Source organism: Orussus abietinus, unplaced genomic scaffold (genome assembly GCF_000612105.2).
Source record: "Orussus abietinus isolate OABI.00-Male unplaced genomic scaffold, Oabi_2.0 scaffold56, whole genome shotgun sequence".
Lineage (NCBI taxonomy): Eukaryota > Metazoa > Arthropoda > Insecta > Hymenoptera > Orussidae > Orussus > Orussus abietinus.
The window spans coordinates 149,152-175,017 of record NW_019394240.1 but is presented as its reverse complement, the minus strand read 5'-3'; the positions used below and the strand labels follow the sequence as shown (position 1 = coordinate 175,017).

The following is a 25,866-nucleotide window of genomic DNA, read 5'->3' as shown; positions in this document are numbered from 1 at the left end:
CAGAGAAAACGTCAAATAAATCCGACAAGTTCTTTTTCACGTATTCGACAAAGTCCTGTACACCCTGTGCTAGGACAGATGGAGATTTTTACGTTTCCAGTTTTGTATACGGTCGCTGTTCTTCTTCTTTTTTTTCCCCTACATGGAATACATCCCTTAGGAGGCTTCATATCATTTTAACATTTCCTGAGCTACCCCGAACAACCCCTGGCCTCCTTTCAACCCCCTCGCCTCCCCTTCGAGTCGTGCCAAAGCGAACCAAAGGGCCGCAATACAAGCTAAAGCCGTTGTCACGACTTCATTTCGCATTCCTCGCACTGCAGCGCGATATTGCGCTATCGACAAAAAACTTCGAGCCGTCTCCGAGGCGATATTGCGACTTTGGAAATCGGAGAACTCCCCCTACGGATAAATAATCACCGAGTTGGCGAAATAAATATCTCTAAATAAAACAATGAAAATCGAAGGACTTATAATGCCGCTACTTGAAAATCGAATAATGGTTACCGTCAACTTTTTAATGAAACAGGTGCTTTTGAAACACAAAGCGACTCAAAAGACGATAAATGCTAAAGGCCGTTTGTTAAATTTTTTTTCCGCAATTACTTCCCCTCTGTATCGATTAAAATAATTACGATTCAGCTGGGAATTATCCTCGGGGTTGTGGAACGCGATTTCGAAAATTAGAAATCAACTCCTGTTACAATAATAATAGTAATTATTATTTTTATTAAACGTTTTAATATTTCGAGATATAGTAGTTATTATTAGACCGTTGAGTATTCAATTTAAGGATTAATCTCTGTACGGAACTCACTTGAGATCTCGTAATTGAGGTTAGGAAACCCGTAGATGGGATTTTTATTTTCAATATTTTACTGGCTACGTGCTAGAATAATAATGGTAGGAATTAAATGGATTGCTAAAATGACTCAAGACTTACCTTACGAGGTAGCACGTAAAGTTCATGAAATATGGATTTGAAATATCAATCTCCGTACGAGATTCCGGTAAAACCTCGGATTATTTTATTTCCTACATTTGGCAAATGTCCGTAATACCTTTCTGGCGCCGTTTTGAAAGATTTCATCGGGTTTCGAGGATTTTCTGGGACTTGGAGGATTTCACGAGATTTCACTGGCAGCTGTACCCCAGACTTAATCGATATCTTGCCTTAGGAGTAAACGGTTTATAATGTGAAGGTACCTCGAGCTCATTAATTTACCCGGAGATTAATGTTACAGCGAGGAGGAGCGTACTATTTTTCTGATACTCCATAATGATAATGACCCCCCTCGCCAATGTCGAGCTTGCAAACAAACCCGAGAACATCAGATGTTTATAATATAATCAATCCAACTCGTGTAAACCCCTTTCCCTTTACTCTTTTTTTTTTATTATTATTAATTTAGTTTTCAATATTCCGTCAGGAATTCCCTCCGTTTAAATTTCCTCATTATCGGGGAAATACTATCGTCGCGTGCTGTGCATACATACAGCGCAATGTAAGAAACCATTACGCAACTTATTTTCTGCCCAATCGTTGCGTAATGCACTCGGATATCATTTATCGCTAATTACAAGCCTGGAAAATGAAATTGGAAAGACACGAGGATTGATAATAATATGCAACGACGTTTAAGAAAAATGAGAAACACATCCGACACTGAAGAAGTAAACCAATAAATAGATAATCATTCCCTTGTACAATCACGGGTTTGTCCCGTTAATTTTTATCTTCACCGTCGACGTTATCTAAAGACAAACTGCCAAATTAATAATGCGAGTTATGATTATTTGATTTTAACCCCAACATTCGAATAAATGTTTGATGTGTAGTTTAGTAATAAAAGCCGATACAATCTCCGTGCAACGTCACGTGTTAATGATGCAGGGGATATTAATTAATATTACATAACATTATATAACATAATAGATATTTATTAACTCCTCAATTGTCTGGAATAAGTGCAACGGGTTGGAAAGTTTATTCCCTCACGATGTGTCATGTTACTTCCTGTCAATGTCACTCCTTCGTACCTAGAGTAGGGAAAAGAAAGCTCGAAGGAGATACTTCGCGGACATATATTTTCCCTCGCTCCATTTTGCCCTAACCTTTCTTTTCCCTTCTTTCATTTTGCCCCTCTGTCAGGCTTTCGTAGCCTTTCCTTCGTCTTGTTGTAAATCGAAAGTCAATAGAGACCCAATGGCGTAGCAGTTGGACATGTACTGCTCGCCCCCTTCGTCGGTAATACGATTTGACACATCTAGACACGTGGTTACGCTTTTGACTCTAATAATTCCGACCTTGATTGAACTTATTCCTTTCCTCGGATAAATCCGTTTTTGCTGCGACCCGAGGCTACTCAATAAGAAAATAAAAACAATTGATGCATTTACAGATGATTAATAAATAATGCAGACTCTCAACTCATTCTTGTTCCCCTGTCAATCCATTCTCAGTTGACGTAAGAACACCGGAATGGATATTAAAACTATTTAAATTAATTTTAAATCGACGTAACCGTGGATATATACAAATAAATCACTGTTAAACGTGTGCGTTAACGAATGACCAATAAAAAATTACCGGGAATAAATTTCCATACGTTATGTATTCGAGGATTCCGCGCGACGCGGTTTTGAGTTTTCGCGATGTTTTTCCCCACGGGGGGAAATTCTTCCCAGCCTCTGTCTGGCTTGCTTTTAATAATGAAATTAAAATAGCGATTCCCGGAATTTTCATCCCTTTGTTAACATTGTTTTTCAATTTGTATCTTTCAGATGATACTTCATTAACCGCGGTATAATCGTCACGAAAATTCGATATCCTCGTGTTGTACATTCGGTAATAAATTTAGCTGCATTCTTAATAACTAACCGACTGTATTGACAGGTAAAAGGGCTAAAATGTTGCAAAGGTTTATTAACAAAACTGGGAATTGAAAACTCGTAGAGGATCATTTGCGAACCTCTTCGAAGTGCATCGAGCCGAGCGGAAGTCACTGCAGGTTTATTAATAAAGCCCGGAATGGAAAAGATTCGCAGAAAATGATTAACAAAGCTGGGGAAGAAATAACTTGCAGGGAATTATTGACAAACCTCTTCGAGACGTATCGAACCGATCGGAAGTGACTGGGAGACATTTTCTCCGTCCTTTCTCCTCTAACGGGATTTCCGCGTAATATTCGAGTCGCAATCTGTAACTTCCGGTGAATCTCCGGGGATACACCTCGAGCCAACGGGACGGAAACTTCGAGCCGACATCAAAAGAGGGTAATTAAATATATTAATTAATAATCGCCCGTGACAGGGAATTATTTCCCCCCTCGGAACGGCTCGCGACTGCGATTAATCGTTTTTATGAATAATTACGCAATGACGAGAGTCGGCTTAATCGGAATCACCTGAATGCAAACAGTGATTTTCCAATTTACTTCCTAGAGGGAGACCCGATGGGAATTTAAATGCAAATCAAGGCTAAATACGAAAAACCTGTTCATTCCAGCAAGCTCGATCGTTCCCTCCTGTTTGCCATTTATTATCCAAGATTTTCCATGAACTTGCTACTTCTATTTTCAGTTTATCTTGAAATTTTTAATCAAGCACTCGATTACTGAGAAGCGCCGCGTTTATTTATACCTTATTCCCCTCCGGGAGGTTAAGTTTCCATAAATTCAATTAAATAGGAAATTACTAGGGGCTGCCATTTTTCTCGAATTTATTTCTCCTCGAGCTTTTCTTTTCATTTCCACAGCTTCGGATATGCCGGAAGCCATTTTCATTGCCGTACAAGTTTCTTTGATTCAATAAACCGGACGAAACTGATGCGGGCAAAACGGGGCTCCCCTTCATTTCAGACAGAATCGATATACTTGCTCGTTTCCGGTGTCAGCGCTGAAATCGCGTGTACTCTCTGCAGAAATGTGCTCTCTGCACTCTCCATTTAACGCTCTCTCATTTGCATGAGTACATTCCCCTTTACCAAATATTCCTAATGAAATGAATATTAACGACGAAATATTTCTCCGCCCGTGGAAGTATGTTGCGCCCTGCATAACGCTGAATTATTATAACAGGAAATTAATCTTCTATGACTGGTATCAAAGCTTAATAAAAATAAAAATAAAAAAAAAAAGAAATCTAGTAGAGTCGTGCCGAACTAAGCTCAGGAAGAATAAATCCATTCATTGGGGTATCCAACATACGACCTCACAAGAGTCTTCGTAACGACATCGTGGGCGTATAAAAGCGTCTCTTAATTGTCCAATTGTTCATTGACCAATCCAGAGGAGAGCGGATATCTCTTGGAAACGAGCCTTATTATCTCGAGCAACAACATTTGATTGACGAAAATTCATTAAAATTCCATTAACTGCTTATTGAAGATATTCATATGAATTTCCCGTCACACCGGGGGAATATCCCAGGGGAAGTTGCGATCCCAATTAATCCCTTTTAATTGAATTCAGAGTATTAATGTCGAATCCTTCCACAAGGGGGAAGAGAGGGGAGGAATTTCTGGAAACAAATCCCGATCGAAAATCGATTTGCCGATTATATTAATTGTCTTTGAAATATACACGCGATTGCATGTATACCTTCTGTATATGAATATCTATGAGGTAAGGAATTTTCTACGTAAATCCACCACGTGGGTACTTGTTCACTTGTTCACCCCAAGGGATGAAGTTCGTTCGGGAAATCGGTGGTGACGCGCTCTAATTTCGAACTTCGCTAATTGGATGTTTATCATTAATTCAGCCATTCGGCGAGGACGCATTGGAATCGCCATTGTGCAATCCGAATCAGCGAGCTTTTCGCTGACTGCCGCGCTTTGCAACTAGGTTCGAATATTTCTATCGAGATCGGACGCTTCGCCGATTCGACTAAGTAAATTCCGGGAGATCATTATTTTGCGGATTAAAATAGAGCCCGATCGAAGTATACGCTAATTTAGATCCGGGGAGATTGCCGATGGCCGTTATCACGCGAATTAGAAATTGAGCCCGATTAAAATCTGCGGATTTAGATCCGAGGAAATCGTAGCGACATTGTTTTACGGACTTATAGATGAGACCGATTAAAATGCACGAATCCCGATTCCGGGAAATTGCGACGGCATTATTTTACCGACTAAAAATGATGCCCAACTGAAGTATATTGATTTCGGATCCTGGGAAATCGCGACATTATCTCACGGGCTAAAAGTTAAGTCCGATTGAAATATGCACAATTTTTCCATAATTCCCTTTCCGCGAATATTCGTTCTCGAGGGATTTAATTTATTGCAAATTCAATGAGATGCGGCCGGTTCCCATTGGGAATTAATTATTCCCCGGTAAATCGAGAAATTCGTAAAGTTTGCCGCGCGCAATTTCAAGTAAAGATCCCGAACGAAAGAATTCGTAAAGTAAAATAAAAAAGAAATAAAATAAAAAAATTCATAAAGTAAAATAAAAAAGAAAAGAAAAAAACCTCGTAAAAAAGAAAAACACCTGCCAGTACTTATCACTGCTCTCGAAGGACAATGATTAAAAGTGCACTTCAAAGTTGGACCCGAAGACTAAACTATTATTCATAGCCCTGAAACGATATATCCTGACAAAAGTCTCATTATTTTCCGACAAATCGCGAGATACAAGTATTCCGGGAATAAACGCGATAACGATGTTAATAAAAACTATATACCGGGATTGCGTACCGTTTCATTTCTTCTTTTTTTTCCCCCGATTGCGTAACATCATTTCAATTGAAAGAAGTATGAATATCAATTACCAAGTTTTGCCACTCGGTTGCAAAAGACAATTGCTCAAGGCAATGCGTACTTATCGTGATTAGCGTACCAGCGCGATATAAAAATGCGGAGTTACGTGAATCGCGGTGACACGCCGGTATTCTTTCGAGCGATCGAAAGTCAAACGTATTATTAAAGTCCAGCGATAAACTAATCAAACAAACGTCAGACCGCCTGTCACCTCCGAAGTTTGATTACAGGCTACGTGTGCCATATATGCCCGGGCGAAACATAATACGGCCGAACTTTCGACAGATGTTAATTTTAAATTGCTTAAATTAACTTTATGAATGTTACATGCACGCCTTGGCGTTGAACCATATGAAATTCTCTGCTGAGATGGGTAGTTATAATTACATTTTCAAGTGGAACGCACCACTAGTAAACTTTCATGGAATACTCGTGACTGCATTATCACTACCACTTCGTTGTCCCTCGCGACGCTTCTGCTTGTGTAATTGCTTTCGACTCTGCTTATGCGACCTGCCAGTCATCTCAATAAAGAAATCCACTTAGATACATATTTATATTTTATCTGCAAAAAGGTTTGGGGCTTGATATTAATTGTATGAATTTCTTTAATGGGTGTCCATGTAAAATTTTGCAGTACATGCAGTGCTTTCGACTCTGCTCATGCGACCTGCCAGTCATCTCAATAAAGAAATCCACTTAGATACATATTTATATTTTATCTGCAAAAAGGTTTGGGGCTTGATATTAATTGTATGAATTTCTTTAATCGGTGCCCATGTAAAATTTTGCAGTACATGCAGTGCTTTCGACTCTGCTCATGCGACCTGCCAGTCATCTCTATAAAGAAATCCACTTAGATACATATTTATATTTTATCTGCAAAAAAATTTGGGGCTTAACGTTAATTGTATGAATTTCTTTAATCGGTGCCCATGTAAAATTTACGATTGCAGTACATGCAGTGCTTTCGACTCTGCTTATGCGACCTATCAGTCATCTTTTTAAAAGAAATTTACTCACACATATATTTACGTAATATACACAATATTATGTACGACTATAACCATCCGCGTGTTGCCGTTAATAGTACGAAATTCTCAGTCGTCAAACTTTCGTACAAGGCTCGTAATTGCGCTACGTCTAGTACTGTACAATTGCCCCCTGAGAGCGGTTCTGTACAGTTGTGTAATTGCTTTTGACTTTGCTGACGTCACATATGAAATTCGCCGCCGAGGTCGGCAATTATAACAGCATTCTGAAGTAGAAAACAGCACTAATAAATTTATCTCGGCATTACTCGCGACCTATCGATGTATCAATATTATGCAACTGATCCTGACACGTTTGTAAATTCGCCTAATTAATTTTGCCTTTTCTTTACTTCTCTTATTTTTTTTTTTTTATCATTTCGTAGCGTGGTTCTTTTTCAATCGCGGGGAATTAAAGGTTGCTCGTATCGGAACGCGAACGCGAAATACGGCACTCGAAACGAACGAATTAAGAAGTCCCGTGGGAAATGTAGATCGCATTTTCGGATCACCGTATATTCCGTGAAAGCGTACCATTTCCCCATCCACCTTCCGCAAGCTCCAGGGTTTAATCTAACAATGATTTATGCCATGGTTAACGTGACGGTTCTCAATTCTCATGTTCGACGAAACACCGGAAAATAATATACCCGGTAACGAGCGTCCCGCATTAAAAAACGGATACGCCTTAAATTCACTATCCGTATATTGAATTAATCTCCTCTGTCTCGAAAATATCCCAAAAAATAATTCAAGTAATCGTCACAAAATGGTAATATACATTTATACGTATATATTTTCTAATCCTCTCTCGTAATCCTCGGTTATACGTACGCGAGCCGCTGCTTCTTATGTTATTATGAAGGTAACGAAATTATAAAAAAAAAAAAAGAAAAAAAATTATTCCTTGACATCGCACATGTGAGCACCACTGACATGACACGCCACGTATTCCATGCCACGACTGTACTCTGTACGCGTATGAATGTATTATGTACGCTCGGCGAATATGTCAACTGCAGTATAGCACTGGCACGGCCTCTAATTTTTATTATCTCGCAATTATATACATAGGACGTGCGCGCATAAACGAGGTCGTTGCGCAGCCGTGCACTCGACGGATTTTAATTAGAAATCGCGCCGCGCGACAGGGCATCTCCTCTCAATCGATCACAATTCCCCCGATGACATCTTACTTCCACGAATGTGCGTACATAAGTACTCCCCGCAAAGGAGTGCGTACACATGTCCAAAGCTAATCCGCAAAGAAATACTCCCCACTCCTTATAGGAGTGTCGCAACGAGTGCAATTAGTCACACCGACATTCGCATTGAACGGAGGTATCGGTACCTGTACCCGAGCGGTTTCGACACGTGCTACTTAACGACACGTTAATCGCCTCTCCATCAACGAATTAATATTCCTTTTTACCCCCATACCCATGGAAGACACTTATTAATATTTCCAGAGGGTGTTTGCATAAAATCCGATCCCCCTCCGATTTTAATCACCGGTACAAAAAACCGATCCCATAATCGCGATGTAAAGTTATTCATTAAATGAATTCATGGATTTATTACGAACAGGAAAATCCAGATTTTGAAATACAACGTCTAGGGAGAATTCACTCTTTTTTTTTTCTTTTCTGGTTACAAAGGAGAGGTATGACAATAAGGTCCTAAGTTTCCCCGGGAACGTCAAATGAGAATTATAAATATAGATGCATGGAAATGTGATTTCAGCGTCACCTGTCATTATACAGGGTTAAGTGATTTCCCTTCTAAAAACGGTTCAGAAATTCAAAAATATCCCTTATGAAAAAAAAAATGAAAAAAAAAACAACAGCGGAAAACTGCGAAATCTCATTTACATGGTGGTATCGCGTCGACGCTTTCAGCAGCCCCATCGCGTTCGCCCGGGTGCTCTACAAGGAAACATTGCAGGCAATATTTGGCCCGACATCCACCACTATTGGTGATTTGATAGGTTATCGATGTGTTTAGGGCGGCAGCGAATCGCCATAGCAACGAGCAAACACATTTTCACTCTGATTTGGTCGAGTGCATGCGCAGCTCGATGCGCCCCGGTGCATCGCTGCATCTCTGGACGTGTGTGTAGGCGCATCCACCGGCGCGCCAGGGCAAACAGAGAGAGGGGATGTTCGCTTTTGTCAGGGTGTTACATGTCGCTAGGGCTTCGTGTGTTTAGGGCGCATTGTGTGTGCTGGGTTAATGCACGAGGAACACGGCGTACTTTGCCGCGAAGTTTCGCCTCCCCGCCTTTTCAGCCGGCGCGGAAATTCATTTCATGAACTCGGGGATAAATGCCGCCGGAAAATTCGGCCCTGCAATTTTCCCGAGGACAAGGGTCGCGTTAATCTCCGCGAGACGTTTCCTCAATTCCTTGGGAAAATAGATTTAATATTTTTCGATCCTCGGATTAACTGGCCATTTTTTATCTCTCATATCAGATTTATGAACCGAGTGGTTATACTCGTTAGGGTGCTGAAAAGGGTGTCGAAGAATAAGGAAGATGAAATAGACGAAATGAAATTCAACCTTTTGTGGTTGTTTTGCCTATTGACGCGTCGCAATTTAAATTGACTGGTTTAAGGTTAAGTGGAGGTAATATCCTTACTGGAATAATTTTTCTTTGAATTAAAAAAGTATCTCTTTGGTGCTTCTACAGTTAAATGGGATTTTTCATCTCGGTTTAGCCATCCGTTTGGATCAAAAGTGCAGTAAAAAATGTATCGCTAACGACATCTGATAATTCCTGATAATCGCGTGTGCTATGAGTTTAATGGATTTCGGGGAGGCCAGAAATACGCGACGTTGCAGTTCCCAATTTCCCGATTAAATTGGCCTAGATCCACCGTTCGATCTTCTAAATGCATCGTATCTCGTATCTCTTGTGGACGTTTACCCAGATTCTCGTACGTGCCAACCCCGCGCTAGGGTAACTCACTTCCGGACTCCTGGGGATAGACGGATCGCCCTGTTTACGAGCTGTAAAGACTGTAAACAGTGTCGGTAAACTCTATCGGATGTACCAACAGTCCCCTAGAAGAACTGAGAGTTTCAAGAGAGAAAAAAAGAAAGCTTAGCACAGCGGGTCGTAATAACTCGGGTTAAAACCGCGCCATGGTACTTAGTTAATCATTGCTCCGAACATTTGTTAAATTATATCTCAAGGTATGCATAATATTACATTCATTCCGTATATTTTGGAGCAATGCCGGGAGATATAATAAATCCCGAGCCAAGAGCCGCGCGGATGCTCGAACAATTTTCCCAGTTTAAGCTCATTTCATAATCGCGCTTTTATGCACTATTATTATTACCGCCACGCATTGTTCGCGGCAAAGCTCGTTTAAAGAATCAAGGGAGCCATTCCGCTGATCTTTGTCTTCGCTCGCGAAGAGAGTTAACTTGCGAATCTCTCTGCTACCCCGAACGTTCTGAATGCATCATCTTCCTTCATGGGTGGGCTTTTATTTTCCCCTTTAACTGAAAAAAAATTACGGGAAGAATCGGCCTCAATGGAGCACATGGCCTGGTTCACGAAAGAATGTTCATTTTTCCCAAGAACCAAGGAAATCCGCCGAGCCAGTCGCGCACAATCGATCATTACTTCCGCGAGATGGGCCATCGCCGGTTCCTTTCGGCCGCCATGTTGGCCGCCCCCGCCATCTGGATCGCGAGCCGATAATTATCGACGGTGACCCGCGGCTGCGGGTCCGGGATCGATCGCCGAACTCCGGACGGTAATCTCATAACAGCTAATAAGATACTGGGTCTCATTGCCCCCTGAGCGTCTGCGGTGGATGTACACATAGATATACCCATAAGTACCGCGTATAACTCGAAGGGCTCCATTCGCAAGGAGATCTCGCCTAGTGCGTGATCTCCGCTCCCGTATTTGTCTTTCCTCTTTCGCGTGTTTCTACGCGGAGCGAGTTTTTCTTCCACGGGGCGTCGGGGGAAGAGCGAGAAAGAGGGGGCGAGGAAATGCCTCGTGAGAGCGACAAAGACCGAGCCATGGAGGGTATATACGGGCGCGAGAAGGAGAAGGCTCTGGGACGCACCGTGAGTGCGAGAGAGATGGCGCGACCGACCGAGAGAGGAGGAACAGTAGGGTCCGCGGACGAGACCGAGGAGGACGGAGCGATGCACCTGGCGGTGTGCCCGAGAAGGACGGAGCCATCATGCGGGTGGGTGAGGGCGAGGGGGCGAGAGCGATACGAAGCCTCGCGAGTGGGAAAGAGACGGGGGTATATACTCAACGAAGAGAGGGAACGATAGGAGCTCCGCCGGCAAGAAAGAGACGCGGATACGTGCTGGAAAGAGAGCGCGCTAGTAGACCAGGGCGAGGGCAAGAGAGACAACGCGGGGGTGGGGGAGCACCAGCCTGGCAGAAAGAATATAGTAGGGGGACTACTATCGGAGAACTGAAGTAGTAGTTAGGACGGGGCGGGGGGGTGGGGTACAGCTACGGATGAGCATGGACTAAAAGATGAAAGTATAACCCGGGTCCCAGTGGTTCCCAACTCTAATAAAAGATTTTATGCCCCGAGGAACACGCCCGCGTTGTCTCGTCCCGTCCCATTACCCGACGTGTGTGCAAGTTACTCGAGAGTAATGAAACGTTAATCTCGTTTTCCTCGATTGATTTACGGTTAATAAAACGCTCCCCGTACGAGGGATATGACATTCGGGCCGAATTATTTTCATGCATTATCTCCAGCCGTGTTATCGTTCCCTCCCTTTTCAAAACTCTCTCCCTCTCTCCTTTCCTCGAAATTGAAAACGTGATCACGCGATAAATTTATCGGAAATACGTGTTCTTTCGATATTTCGAAGTAATGCCTTGCTTGTCGATTCTTCTAGGTAATGTCGGGTTTTCATTTTCATTTTTAAGCGTTTGGGAAATCCTACAGATTTTTTTTCGAGCGATTCTCGGCCCAGCTCTTCTTCGCTCGATGATTGTGAAATGAAAAGCTCGTTCATTGATTCCACGAAATGATAGGATAAGCGGAGTAATTTAACGCGTCTCGTGTAATTTCGCCTCGGCTTTTTCCACGCTCCCTCCCCCCCCCCCCCACTCGGTTTCACAAGCTCCTTGAATTGCTTTGTGATTTCTTGTTCTTCCCGCGCCTGTGCAATACCTAATTTCTATTTTCAACCTGTCCCTGTAAAAACCGGGTCTACGCTTACCTTATTCCCTCCGAAACAAACAGTCGCCCTTCCTAAACCTCGTCGCCTAATTTCCAATGAATTCCTCCCGACGACTCATTACGATTAATCACTCTCTTTTAAAGAAGCTCCGATGTCTCCTCCACTTATTTATCAGAAGCCACGATTTCTTACACGTCTCGGAAAAATCCCTATTTTTTTTTACTCGTCTCCTAAGAGTTCACTAAGGGACTTTCTTTGGATGATGTCGTCCCCCACCTCGCATTTCCTCACATTAATTTCCCTCCGATCGGCCGTTAGCGCAATTAGCGTAAAACGATTGCATGACTATTTTCCATTTTTTTTTTTCTTCTTTCGCGCGACGTTAAATATTTCCTCATGACTGCTCGGCGCGTTTCTTGCGGTCATGAGCGTTCTACATAACAGGATTGCGCAACGCAAGGAGACACGAGAAGCGCGGAAACGACGTTTACAGGATAAAACGGGGGAGGGGGGAAACGAAGCCTCGGAAAACGCGTTTCCGGAAACTTTGAGAATGATATTCGAGGGAAGTTTCGGGGGGGGGATGCCGCGAAAGAGATATCGCTTATCCGGGGCCGAGGAGGGATTCTCGCGAAGTGCGTGTAAACGCGGCTTACACGCCCTTCTAAGGTTCTACGGGGTGTGCGCGTAATGCTCGCCAATCTGACTGTTAAAACTTGAGTTATATTACGGTGTACTGCCTCTTCAGCCCGTAAACTCGGCAAACACCCAGGGCTGTTCGGTATAAATTTATTAATTAAAGTTACGCCTGCTCGGCGGGTCTCACTGTTAAAACTTCAGTTATTACGGAGGACTGCCTTTGGGCCCGTAAACTTCGACTTCCGGGAAAACATTACCGTCCGTTCAATGTAAACTTGTTAATTACAGTCGCGACTCTGTTTAAAATTTCCACTGCCTACCATGAAATTATTAATAAAAATATCATTACTCCGTAGCGACCGTAGCAACGTGTTCGATAGAAATTTCAATGATTAACATTGGCTGTTTGAGATTAAATCAGAGGAGTACCGTCTCTACTTTGCGAGGTAAATAATCATTTTTACCGGAGATTCCTTGTTGCTTTTAATCCGCGGCTCGACAATGACGTTAATTTATTCGGCATTAATTTACTCCCCGCCTAAGTGAAAACTCTCTCCCAGCCACCGGAAATATTAATTCCCCTCGTTTTCCGCTACCAAAGCTCGAAATTCAATAACGAAATCCCACGTATTAGAGTTACCCGCAATACATGGAGATATTAATTCTAATGAGCGATAATAAAATACCAGTGACGTGTAATCCCCGCGGGCAAAGCTAACTATTAATAATCCGAGGTTTAACGCGCGGCACTCGAGGTAACCCAAAACTCCGGATATTCAATATACAGTGAATAACAAAACGATATTAATTTATCCCGAAGTCCTCGCGACGAATGAGAAATTTCCGGGAACCGTGATTTCACCCGATTACGAAAGAAACCGGAGGAAAACGCAACGCGTGATAACAATTATTCACTCGATCCGCGGAACCCTGAATAAAATGGAAGACATCGTTGTGTCCATTTAATGATTTCCTCTCAGGCTGATTAAAAGGCGATTACGCAACGGCTAAGGAATTCCTCTCGACTTCGTAATTCGAAACTGTGTACCCTGAAACACAAAGCCAAATCGGCTCTCGGGTGCGCTGAACACGCTAAATAATAAACTAATGAAATCCCGGCTGGCAGTGTCGTTTTATACAGTGTCGTTTTATACAGTGTCCCGAAGGTATCCGGCATCACAGGGCGGCCCGTTAAGAGTCCCGAGGGACTGTAAAATAATCGTTAAGCCTGCAACTAAATAACGATCCGCCGGTTATGGTCGGCGCATAAACCCTGAGTTATACCGTGCATAATATATGACGCGTAATAGGATATGCACGTGAAACCGTAGTCCCCGTCAATTCTCTATACACGCATATGTACGCGTACACGTATTGAGACATGTACGATGCACACACGCGCCCAGATTCGCGGCCTACACACATGCAGTTTACACGTGCACCTCGCCATAGACACTGGCGCTATTTAAAGAAATATTTCTTCGGTTTGAAGAATCTCAATGTATAGGTTGACGGGGTTGAAAATATTCCCCGAATGGCGGAGACACTAAAACCGCATTTACGTTTCATTTTCTCCTGTACGTGACAGAAAAAAATGAGTATTTTCACCGTATCAATGGATTTTTTTATGCATTTTCATATGCAACGTGCAGTCTACACATACGCAGTAAACGCACCGTACACATGTATGCTCAGGAAGTTACACATGTCTATACAGGTATATGCTACACATACGCAGTAAATACGGTACATTAAAGGTTCAGGAGATTCCCGCTAAGAGACGCCAGCTGTCGGCTAATCGACCGTAAAGCTGAACGCGGTCGGTAAAGTAAGGAGCCGAGACTCCACTGTCGATAATGCGGGTCTCATCGGCGGACCGTTTGGCGATCAGCTGATCGAAGGAAACGTCAAAGCGCCGGTGCTAAATTTTCCCTTCTTTCTCTCTTGCTCTCGTCTCTTACCAGGCCGGTCGAGTTCCTAGCTCGGACCGTCCTCTTTCTCCTCGGGCATTATTTTCCTTATCCGTCGATCTCAAGGTTAGGACGAAAATAAATCATTCCCAGAAACTCCCGGGACCCATTGTTCGGGATTCTCGGAAATTTACTCGAGTAAGGGAATTGCGACAACGTGTATGCTTTGCGGGATATGCGCGCATTCGATGTCGCCGTTAGTGGCTTCTTTGGTGACTGTCTTTTGTTGTAAGAGACACGGAGGAAAAATGATATTCAAAGTTGCCTAGAAGGCAACTTTGATTTACAAGAATCCCCTTTCGTAGATCCAGATAATAGGAGTCTTAATTTAATGCTACGAACATTTTAGGGGTATGAAAAATCCTTGCGAATTTATCTTAATTTTCTCAAAATTCCCAAGCTCTGAAGTTTGCTAATTATTTACGTTCATTCGGGACATCCTCTATTTTAATAAATGATTAGTATCGATAAACAGCACTCGACAAGTACCGAGTTTGAGCAGCCGGTTATTTCGGCAAATATTGAGCTTCGATGATTACTGAACCATTATGATAATTATCGAATATTGGGCTTTGACAGTCATCGAACCTCCAATAGTTACCAATTAGCGACATCGAATGTCCAATATCGAGCATCGGATCTCATATTCATAGTATTAGCAGGACGTATTAAATTATTATTGACGAAACGACGGCATGCCGGATCGATCAGCTGACTTTGACGTTTATTAAAATACGAATTAACAAAACATTTTAGGTTTTGGTTCAATGACGTTCCCTTCTCAGGGCAATCATAATACACACATGAAAGTGCGTATATTGTTAACAAAAAATTCCTAAGTGATAGGAGTAGCCTAGAATAAAGGGGAAAATAAACATACCAAATATCCACGTGGCCGATCAGCTGATTCCCGTTTTGTACCCTTTGCCTTTTCTTACCTCTTCAGGACGAGGTGCTGACGATCTCGGAGAAGGTGGTGGTGCGAGTCCACGACCTGGTTACGTGGCTCTCGCCGAGCCTGGAGTGGTCCTGGGGCCGAGAAGTGGCGTTCCCCCCGACGCCGGCCTCGTCGCCCGAGAGCAGTCCCAGGAGGTACGACCTGACCCAGCCTCAGGTCCTGACCGACCCCGGGATCGACTTCTCGGACGTGGACAAGCAGCAGAAGGAGTTCGAGATCGCCGGAGCGCCCGGGAAGCGCTTCGATGGCGGACTGCAGACCAGGGTGGTGGTGCTCTCGTACCCCAGGTACTGTAGGTACCGGGCCCTCCTCCGGAGGCTGGAGGGCTCGGGGCAGTCCTGGCTCTGCTCCTCGGTGGCTGCGGCCCTTGGGGGGTTCACCGCCCTCCCTGGCACCAGGGTTCTCTTCTGCAGGGATACCTTCGACTACCCCGACCTGGAGACCCACGAGATGCTTTGCAACCACCTGGGTGAGTATCCCCCTTCTCTTCAATATTTTACCGATTTTAAAGGTTTATAAAAGGGTCACTCTATATACACCCCTTCCTCAATTTACGCGGCACTCTTTTTTACGCGAGCTTCGTTAGATAATGGCAGTAATCGCTCCGGAGAAGGAATATTTATGTGTGGGACGGTTCGTTGTTTTTCTACTCGTTCTTTTGGCTGTCTCATCGGTGGGCAATGCTTTCCTTAGAATAACTGCTTCCCTTTATTTCGTTGTCGGGATTCCTCTTCATTTTCTTGCGTTTAACTCCGCTCTTCGCCCCGGCAGCGCCGCGCGGCGTCGGCGCGCCGAACTAAAGCACACTTCCCGCGCGACACGCTAACGCGTACTGAGCATCGTAAATCCGTTGAATGGGTCTTCCGGGCCATCCCTTGTCTTATTTGTTGACGGTTCGATTACGTGGACCAATCGCAGGCAATGTCGCGTGATTTGATTAACCCGTGGGTTACGAGCGCTCTGTGACATAACCTCTACTACGCGGTAACGGTGACCCACGTGCCAGACTTACCGGCACGCTGTCAGTGATTGTAAACATGGTGATAGTTATGAAAATCAGGGGGAATAAGGTCGTGTACTTTAAGTGTACATGTGAGTGCTCATTCGTGTTCGGTGCCTTGAGGGAGTTCAACATGAGTCGCTGGGAAATCATGAATCGAAATTATGGGACTGTTTAAACTGCGGTATTAAGTCACTTTTGTTATTAAATGTTTCGGCTGGTAAATCCATTTCTTAACGATCAAGGCACATCTTTTTCATAACGATATCAAATCCCTAATCTCTTTCTTGACGATCTTAATTGACAAATCTTTTGATATTTATGAGGTGTATAAATTTGAAAGTTTTGTAACTGTACGATATAGAAGTGAAGTTCGATGTTTCCTTGCTGAGTGGTTCCTCAACCTGACACTTCTGTAGAACTTTTATATCGTACAATCTGAAATTACAGGCTTCAAATTTGCACGCGGAGAACCAGAGTATTCGATCACTTTTTATTTCATGATTTCCGATATTAAGATATCAATTAAATAGAGTATAAACAATAAAGTCGCGGGATACGATCAGCTAGGCGCGCGCAAACGAACCGTCCGCCATCTTGGAAATACCGACGAAGATCAAAGGATAATGTAGCGCCGCATGCAACAATGTAGCATCACGCACATGCGTTTTTTAGCCTTGATTCTCTCTGATCCCTTTATGTTTGAAAGTTCGCTTCGCATGGATACTGTCTGCGAAACTTTTTTTCTCCATTGCTACCTCTAAATGTCGCAATTTGTACGAAAATAACAACGCGTACTTCGCGGATCTCCGAACACCGTTTCGTAATTTCGATGAGTGTTTCCCTTACTTTCGAATTAATCTACAATATATCAATTAATCTTTGATACATGGATCATCTTTCCCGTATCCTGAAAAAAAACTGTTTTGGATAAATAACTTGGCTCTTGAGGTCATATTTTATACACTAGGGAAGTCGTTGAAATAGAGTGTAATTTTGCCAGATTCAATTCTCTAAACATAATAATTCTTACGGTAATTTTCTCTTAACGTTAGGAACGATTTATGTTATATTTTAATATGAGGTAACGTAAAGCTAAGACGTCAGGATTGAATGTTGCAAAACCAGTGAATGTACCCAAAATGGTGAAAAATGATTTCAGGAAGATTGTGAACGTTTGTGTGAACATTAATTTATATTCCAGCGCCAAAACTTAAAGGACGACCCAGGAGGAAGCTTAAAAAGCGGAGTGCCTCACCAGGAGAGTCCAGCAACGAAAGCGAAGCATCGGTTGCTTCGACTTCACGAGGGGTAGCAACTTCGTCCAGCCTCGTGCCAGCTCTGAGGCCACCAGGAGTTCGAAGAAGCGAAAGGAAGTCCAGTGCCGAAGAGAGAAAGTTCATCACCGAAGTGCAGAACTTCATGAACTCTCGAGGCACTCCTTTTGGAAAAATGCCACTTTTAGGATATAGGCAAAGTGAGTATCTCTGGTAACTCCTTAACGTTCTTCACTGTAATATCAATGATATTGCTTTTCCTATTGAAATTATTTACACATGACGGATGCAAAAGAATTAACGTTTGCACTTCCCTCTGCAGTCGATCTGTTTCTCTTCTACACGAAAGTCCAAACCCTTGGGGGCTACGACTCGGTCAGTGCTGGAAGGTTGTGGAAAACGATTTACGACGACATCGGGGGAAACACTGCATCCACGAGTGCAGCAACAATTACCAGAAGGCATTACGAAAGGTTTGTGATAATTGAATTAAGTTCCCTTAACATATAAAATCTTCGATATACAGTTGCACGTTAAGCGCAGCGTTCTATAATTGTGTTAATTCTCTTAGGTTGCTCCTACCTTACGAAAGGCATCAAAGAGGCGAAGGAACGAAAGTGAGGCCGACACACGGTCGGCGAACAAAGACAAGTATATCGGAAGACACGACAGAAATCAAACAGGAGCCGGGAAGTCCGTACCCTTCGCAGACGACACCTCCTCCAGGGACACCCACCTCTACGGGAATCGCTCCACCTGTACAGTCAATTTTAACGTCTTCTGTAAGTAACACACGATTGGAATTTTTGTGGTGAAACTTCACACGTCACAGTGTATACGTTAATTCCTTCCAATTTAGAAATTTCACTACAATGTTTTTCCTATTCTCTTAACGAGTCAACATAAAGCAATCAATAATTAATATGCAGGCATTCCTCCCGGGCGAGAAGGCGAGGACGGAAGGCGGGAAGACGTCGTCCCTCCGCAGCGTCAGGGTGAAGCCAGAGCGCCTAAAATCCCTGAACACGATAATAGCAAACAGCGGTCCACCAAGCAGTCAGGTCAGCCAACTGCCCAGTCCTCCGCCGTCAATAAACACCCCGTCGTCAACGCCGACCAGCACCCCGTCGACCACCCCGACCGGTGGCAACCAGAGCGTCCTGGAGCGGCAGCTGAACAGTCCCTTGATCTCGCAGCAAGTGACTCCCTCGGGAACCCCGCCAGGACTTCCGGTCAGCACCGTGGCCAACACGACGAACGCCTCGGCGGTGGTGACCCTGACACCCCCTCCCGAAAAGGACATCAAGGAGATCAAGCTGGACCCGAAGCAGACCTCCCTCCTGGCCCAGGGCAAGGAGAACATCCCGCTCTTCGGGGAGAAACCGATGGTGTCCCCGAGGTCGCCGGAGGTGATCGACCTGGAGACCGAGTCGGAGACCGGCAGGGACAAGATCATCATCCCGAGCTTCAAGAAGCGGAAGCTAGAGATCCTGAGGGAGGGGGGTCTGGAAGTGACGGCCGTCGATCTGGACTCCCGACCCAGCGTGATCCAGGCCACGGTCACCCCGGTGACGGCGCCGTTGCTCACCCTGAAGACCGAGGAGAAGACCTCTTCGCCGTTCCCCACCGCTCCGAGCACCCCCAACTCTATCCCCAAGCTGATATCCGTCACGGTGACTCCGGACATTAGTCACATGTTACCCTCGCCCCAGGACACCGGCACTGCCCAGCTCTACTCTCGACTCCCGGCCAAGCAGGTCGTTAACAACAACAACGACGCCTCCAACAAGAACAACGCGGCCAACAGCCGGGTGATAAACCTGGGGAACGTGAACAACGCCGCGCTGTTGCAGTTGTATGCAAATGCGACCGCCAATGCGGCAGGTAACTCGGTCCAGGGTTCGCCTAGTAATCATAGGTTCGTCCAGCCACCTTTGACCAACGGGAGGATAGCTCCGCCAAAGGTTACCCAGTCGAGGTCGATCTTCGCGCACAACGAAAAGATGGTCTACGGGAACCCGAAGGACATCCTGACGCCCCCAAAGTACCCTCAACCGGCGCAGTCACCCAGGTGCAGCTCGGCACCCGGGGGCCAGTGCGCACCCCCGGGGGTTCTCGACCTGACCCAGAAGACCCCGGAGAAGCCCTCGTTTTCCAGACCTAGTTTGGAGATCGTTCGAGTCCCTGTCGTGCCGAGGCCGAATCCCTTGAACCTGGAGATGAGGAACGCCGTAAAGGACAGGCGAGCCGAGTCGCCGAAGAAGGGGTTCCCGGCCTATCCCAACGTCATCGAGTCCAGGACCATGGTGTCGAACAACCTGGAGATCACCCTGGTGAATCCGAAGCAGAAGGGCCAGCTGGCTACTCCGCCTCAGGTGAGGATTTCGTTCCTATTTCCCAAACAGGATGCTCTTCTTCTGGTAAATTAACCCTTCAACTTCACACCTCGATCACGTACCTTTAAATTCCACGCTGGGGCGAATTAAGATTTCGAATTTTCTACCGACAATAACCACGGTGTAATAAAAAAATGTAACGAAGATATGAGATTTCTCGAGTAGTATTTTCTTACAAATCGACTGATGAAGTTGAAAAAAATAGTTTGGTATTAAAAATTGCGCCTATAAATACCGACTGAAATTTTTCTTGGGGCGAATTCGCCTTAAATATCGGTATGGTCGCCTTAACTGCCAGGGTGGTTAAATAACATTCTATATTCCCCTTGGAGGAATCCACAAATTTGGTCAATGCCTAACGAAGTCTTGCTCAAACCCCTAGGTGCAGCAGCAAATCCCGAGTCCGCCCACGCGGACGAGTCAGGGTACCTCGATGAACCCCCAGAGAAGGCCGCAGCCCAACGGGAAGTACCCCAGCAGGAGCGAGCCGGTATCCCCCTACACGCCGAGGAAGCCCAACCACCAGGTCATCCCGAACATCCCGAACCTGAACCACCTGAACAGCTCGTCGTACGCCAGGTCTATCCAGCAGCAGCAACAGCAGCTGGCGGCGGAGAAGAGGAAAACCGCCGAGGCGACGCCGAAGGAGCAACGCAAGACGAGCGAGAGCGATCGCCAGGATCGCCAGGAGCGCCAAGATCGTCAGGATCGTCAGGATCGCCAGGATCGCCAGGATCGTCAGGATCGTCAGCCGACCCCGACTCACCAGGACGCAGCCAACCAGAGGTCAACCGAGGCGACTCGTAGGCACAGCGTCGCGAACGTGCCCTCAGCCTTCCTGCCGTCCTTGCAGCAGAACCCTGCCTTCCTGGCCGGCCAGCTGCCGAACCACGCCGGGAAGTTCCTGCCCATCCTGGACCCCATGTACTACTCGGCCTTCTACAACGGCCTCTTCCCGCCACCCTTGCCCCCGGCGGCGACGTCCTTCCTGCCCCCGGAGTTCAGCGCTTACTACAAGGAGCTGCAGGCCTCCTCGCAACCAAGACTGGCGATGGCAGGACAGCACCAACCGGCTGTCCCGACGTCCAAGTAAAAGCGACCGGACCACCCCCCGTGAGACGGTGACCCTGACTCACCTGGTCTTCAGGATCGACACCGCAGGACCTCGTCGACCCTCCGGGTTCCGGCGTCTCGTCGTATACAGTAGCTTTAGGTAGTTAAGGACTCGCTGGCGTGCGTGTCTCCCTCGGGGACTTTGCGACTCGTGTGCGTGCGACTCAGCCTACTGACCCGGAATCGACTCTGGGGTGCTTCTGCATGGCCGAAGACGCCTCGAGGACTCGTCTCGTTGACTGTTGGTGGCGTCTTCATAGTTCCAACCGGGCGAAGAACCAATTGGGAAGCCGGACTTTGTGTACATCCTCGGTTCCGTTCACCGTGTTCTGGTGATCTTCGCCTCGGACCCTAACTGGAAGACAAGACTTGTTATTTCTAGATAATGCGATCTCTCGCGAAATTATCAACCGCAGGGATTGGATGGAACTTGAATGGGAAATTTGATGGAGTGGACTGTGTGGGAAGAGGTTTCGGAATAACGTTTGCGCTGTGACGAAGAGGGACTTTTTGGGACGCGATGTGCACCTGCGGGATCGCAGCTGATTGCCGATTACCTTGACGGATGTAATTCCGTCGGGGGGTTTTTCTTTTTCTTATCTTTTACGTTTCAATTTAGGCGAGGTGTGGAGACTGCCCGGAGGTATTCTTGTAAAGATTTTAAGGGGATTCCGGGGGCTGGGCCGAGGTAGCTGGTGAAACGTCGCGCTTCGGAGTTTCGTTTTTATGGGCCTCGCCTTGCATGAGTAGGGCGAGAAATCGATTCGTAGGAGTAATACGGAGTAGCGATAAATTACGACGGGAGCGATTTAGAGAAATTTGTAGCGTTGGCCGATTTTCGGAGGCCTGTGATAAGGAGTATCGAGATGTCGGATAAGTTCCCGAGCGACGTCGGGGATCGGACGAGGCGAAACAGATTATCAGGATATCGTGCCGGGGTGGCGGAAGCGACCGTCTCTTTGTTGGTTAAACCGACGGTGCTCGGGGAAATTGTCTCGTCGAAATGAAATATGAAATCTTTTGCATTGTCGAGAGGGTTGCGGATCTAAGACGCGATTGACATTCGAGCTCGTGTGGCATATGGCGATTATGTGCCTCTGCGGCATTTGTCTTTCCCGTTCGCCCTCGTTAGGATTGTTATGGGAGCGAGGATAATCTAACGACTGCGTCTCGATGTCGAATTGTTGGGACTCGAGTAAAGTCCGCGGTAGCGAGTCCGATTTCTTTCCCGAGGACGAGTCTAGTTAATTTTCACGATATCCACGGTCCTGTGTTGGTCGAGCATGCTGGACGCGAGTGTACATAGTGTACATAATCACATAACAGTAAGGCTAGTTAAACCTCCAGCATTATCCTTGAATATTACTCTACGAGTTAAGTTCCCGAGTAACGTGTGTAAATGCCGTGTCCGATTACACGTGGCCTGTGATCGTCGTAATTTGCGATTACGGTTCTCCATTCGTTCGCTCATCTTTTCTCTCTTTTTTTTTTCTCTCTTTTTGTTATTTTCATTCCTATCGGTCTCATCAGATTGCAATTACTTTTCGAACGAAGGAGAGGACCTCTTGCATTAAATTCATCGACTGATCGAGTCCCCCTTGTATAATTTCCAAGTCGACCGTCCCAGGCCATTTCCTTCGGGACACCCGGTATATCCAGGATAAATCTGTATGTAGATGTATGATTGCAGAGGAACGAGGGACTGCATTCGCGCTAGAATATATTTCGAGGAAAGAAAGAGAGAGAAAAAGTAAATGAAGAAGTGGGGCGAGCGCGAGTCGGAGGCTCCGTTTTTAATTGCAAAATTCGTCACGTGGGGATTTCTCTTATTTCTTTTTTTTTTTACACGCCATTTTCCACGAATATCCGAAAATCGAGCGCCGGAGGAAAGGAAATCGAGAAGCGAGTTCTAGCTAAGTACGCGTAGAGAATGGAAATCATAGCTTAAGAATTAGACATTTCGACTCGACTCGAGAAAATTTTCTTTTATTTTTTATTCTGTTTTTTTTTTTTATTTTTTTTTCCCTCGGCGGCGCGATTTTAGATTGTGGAAACTTCACTGGCGACTTTCATTGCCTGAGGATCTTGTCGAGAAGTTGCGAATTGCATCGTGTGTCCTCTTTGCAGAGACTGAGGGAAGAAAGAGAGAGAGATATGCCGTCTCGTAATTACCAATTGACGTTTTACGATCGGCCTTCAAGAGAGCCTCTGATTAGTATTCTGACAAATTGCACGGAAAACTCCTTGGTATTACGCAAACGGCGGTCTTGCGCCACACTTTGTCTCGTTACACTTCTGGGGAAATCGCTCGCCAAGTAATTGAAATTTCATACGGTCTTTGGAAAGCCCAAAATGCCCGAAGGAACTTATCGTCGCCAGAAAAGAGTCGGAAAAGACTTTTGAGCGAACCTGATTCATATTTTCATGCCCAGGAAATAAACGGGTACAACGCTAAATAAACATAATTCTTCGATATAAACTAAAAGTCAATTCACATAAAGCGCTAAATGAAGTCCTCTGATTTTTTTCCGGCAATAAGATTGATAAAAAAAAAAAAAGAAGAAGAAGTACTGACATACGAGCCATTGTTATTTTTTATTGGTGCACATCTAATAGACAAAGATATTCATCCAACGTGGAGGGCTGAATAATCTCCTCCGCGATAGTTGTCAATTAAACAAGACGTTAAATTATCTCACGGTTTACCCAAAGGCTCAAATGTTTAATTCCGGCTCTTTTTCGAAGCCGATACCAAAAGTCAGACAATGATGTATGGACAATCGCGTGTTCGTCGGTGTATAAAACGTGCACTAGCTTTTCTAAGCCAGCGTATAACATATTTGCAAACGTGAATGTTACGTGTAATGTAAACTGGACAGTACGGGTAATAACTTTTATTTGCATAGGTGTTACGTAAGCTGCACAGATAAAAGGGGTAAAAAAAAAGAGGAGAGAGAGAGAAGGAGCTAGGATTAAAAGTGTCGCATATTCGAGTAGGACGAAAACGTTCGGCAAGCTTCTAAATTATATGTAATGCGTAAGAGTTGCGGAAGGTGTTACGTGTTAGTTAAATAAATAAATAAACTAGTAACGTGCAAGACCTATCAGCTGATGTGTGTCTCGGGCTGATAGGAGATGTTCCGATGTGTAGCTTGTTATCACGATCGGACTCCGAAGCGACTTTGGTTCCTCTGGGCATTTTTTCTTTTTTTAAGATCACGATCTCGCTTTTTGGAAATCTCGCCGACTCGCGGGTCGCCATCCAAAAATGTCCGGCCTCGTTGGTGCTTCTTTATTGTAAGGATAGGAAAGGAAGTCTCTGTACCCTCGATGACGATCCTCGTGTTCCATCGGCGCCGATAAACGATAAATAATTAATTAGGAAATTCCGAATGTTCATAGGGATCCTTCAGGGACGTCCGTTTTCGAAAATCGAGAAAACCACGGGAAAATCCTCACGATTTTCGCACGTCACGTGACTAAACTTGCACCATTGTAGCTCGTCGTTAATGTGACGCATTAATCGACATTACACCTCGCGATAGCGAGTAAAAAAAAAAACGAGGAAAAGAAGGGAATCATTAAATTTACGTCTCGGTAGTTTCCGCAAATTCGGGCGAATTTAAACAAGGCTCGCTAATTGGGATGGCATTTTTTATCAGCGTCTCGCTTTCATCCTGGACTATGTTGGGCGCGTTTAAAGGTGTAGTTTCTTTCATAGTTTCCAGGCAAAAGAGTGTCGCGATTTAATCTGCGGATAAATCATGGAAAAGATGTGTAGACGTCGCCGTGAAAATGTTCGGAGATATCCTCTACGTGTCCTAGTTTATTTCGCACTTTCTCCTACGTTCCTCGCAGCTCAGCCGGAAGATTATCGATGCGTGGCCAGGAGGATCGATAAATCTCTCCGGAATTTTGCAACGAATCTAGGAGCAGGTCCTTCGGTTATGTATTAATTAAATAAATCATCGACGCGTTTCTCAATGTTTCCGGACATCTTCGCCGGTCTCGCTCTTTCGCACTTATGGGGTTCCTTAAGGTGATACGAAGGAGTCATTCTATGTCCATATCTAAATATTAATATAAAACTCTTCTCGAAACTGAACTCCTCGAATAATTTGAAAATATTATTTAACAATGAAACCTCGCGAGGTTCAAGACCTTCATTAGGACCTCTGTGAACACATGTTAAGGTTTCAAATTATTCGGCGCACCCAGGCTGGAGAAGAGTCTTATAAATATTCCGACGTTTAAAAATTCATTAAAAATTTCCTTATCGATATTTTCAAAGTTTGTTTCATGAAAAAGGAAATTTCATGCGTGTCAGGGCCTTCCTTATAGCCTCCGCGTTCACGCTGTAAATCTGAAAATGGAAAAGTCTTACGAATGATTGACTCGAATCGAAAGTACGTCCTTCGAACGGGAATAATCGGCCGCGATGAGATCCCCCCGAATTTGCATCGTATTGAGAAATTACAGGAGCATGAACGTCCCTCGTAGGTGAACTAGCTGTATGCGTATGTAAATATAGCAGTAC

The 25,866-nt window shown here is 44.9% G+C and overlaps 1 protein-coding gene across 2 annotated transcripts in view; it reads left to right on the top strand.

Moving 5' to 3' along the window:
• Window positions 1-23,063, top strand: part of LOC105700271 (AT-rich interactive domain-containing protein 5B) — a 109,736-nt gene extending 86,673 nt beyond the window's left edge. For both annotated transcript variants that reach the window (XM_012425950.2, XM_012425949.2), the window contains exons 3-8: window positions 15,532-16,012; window positions 17,748-18,020; window positions 18,143-18,293; window positions 18,392-18,602; window positions 18,750-20,195; window positions 20,599-23,063. In XM_012425950.2, the coding sequence (XP_012281373.1) occupies window positions 15,532-16,012; window positions 17,748-18,020; window positions 18,143-18,293; window positions 18,392-18,602; window positions 18,750-20,195; window positions 20,599-21,309 (3,273 nt within the window). In that variant the 3' untranslated portion in view covers window positions 21,310-23,063. The remainder of the gene's footprint in view (window positions 1-15,531; window positions 16,013-17,747; window positions 18,021-18,142; window positions 18,294-18,391; window positions 18,603-18,749; window positions 20,196-20,598) is intronic.
• The last annotated feature ends 2,803 nt before the right edge of the window (window positions 23,064-25,866 follow it).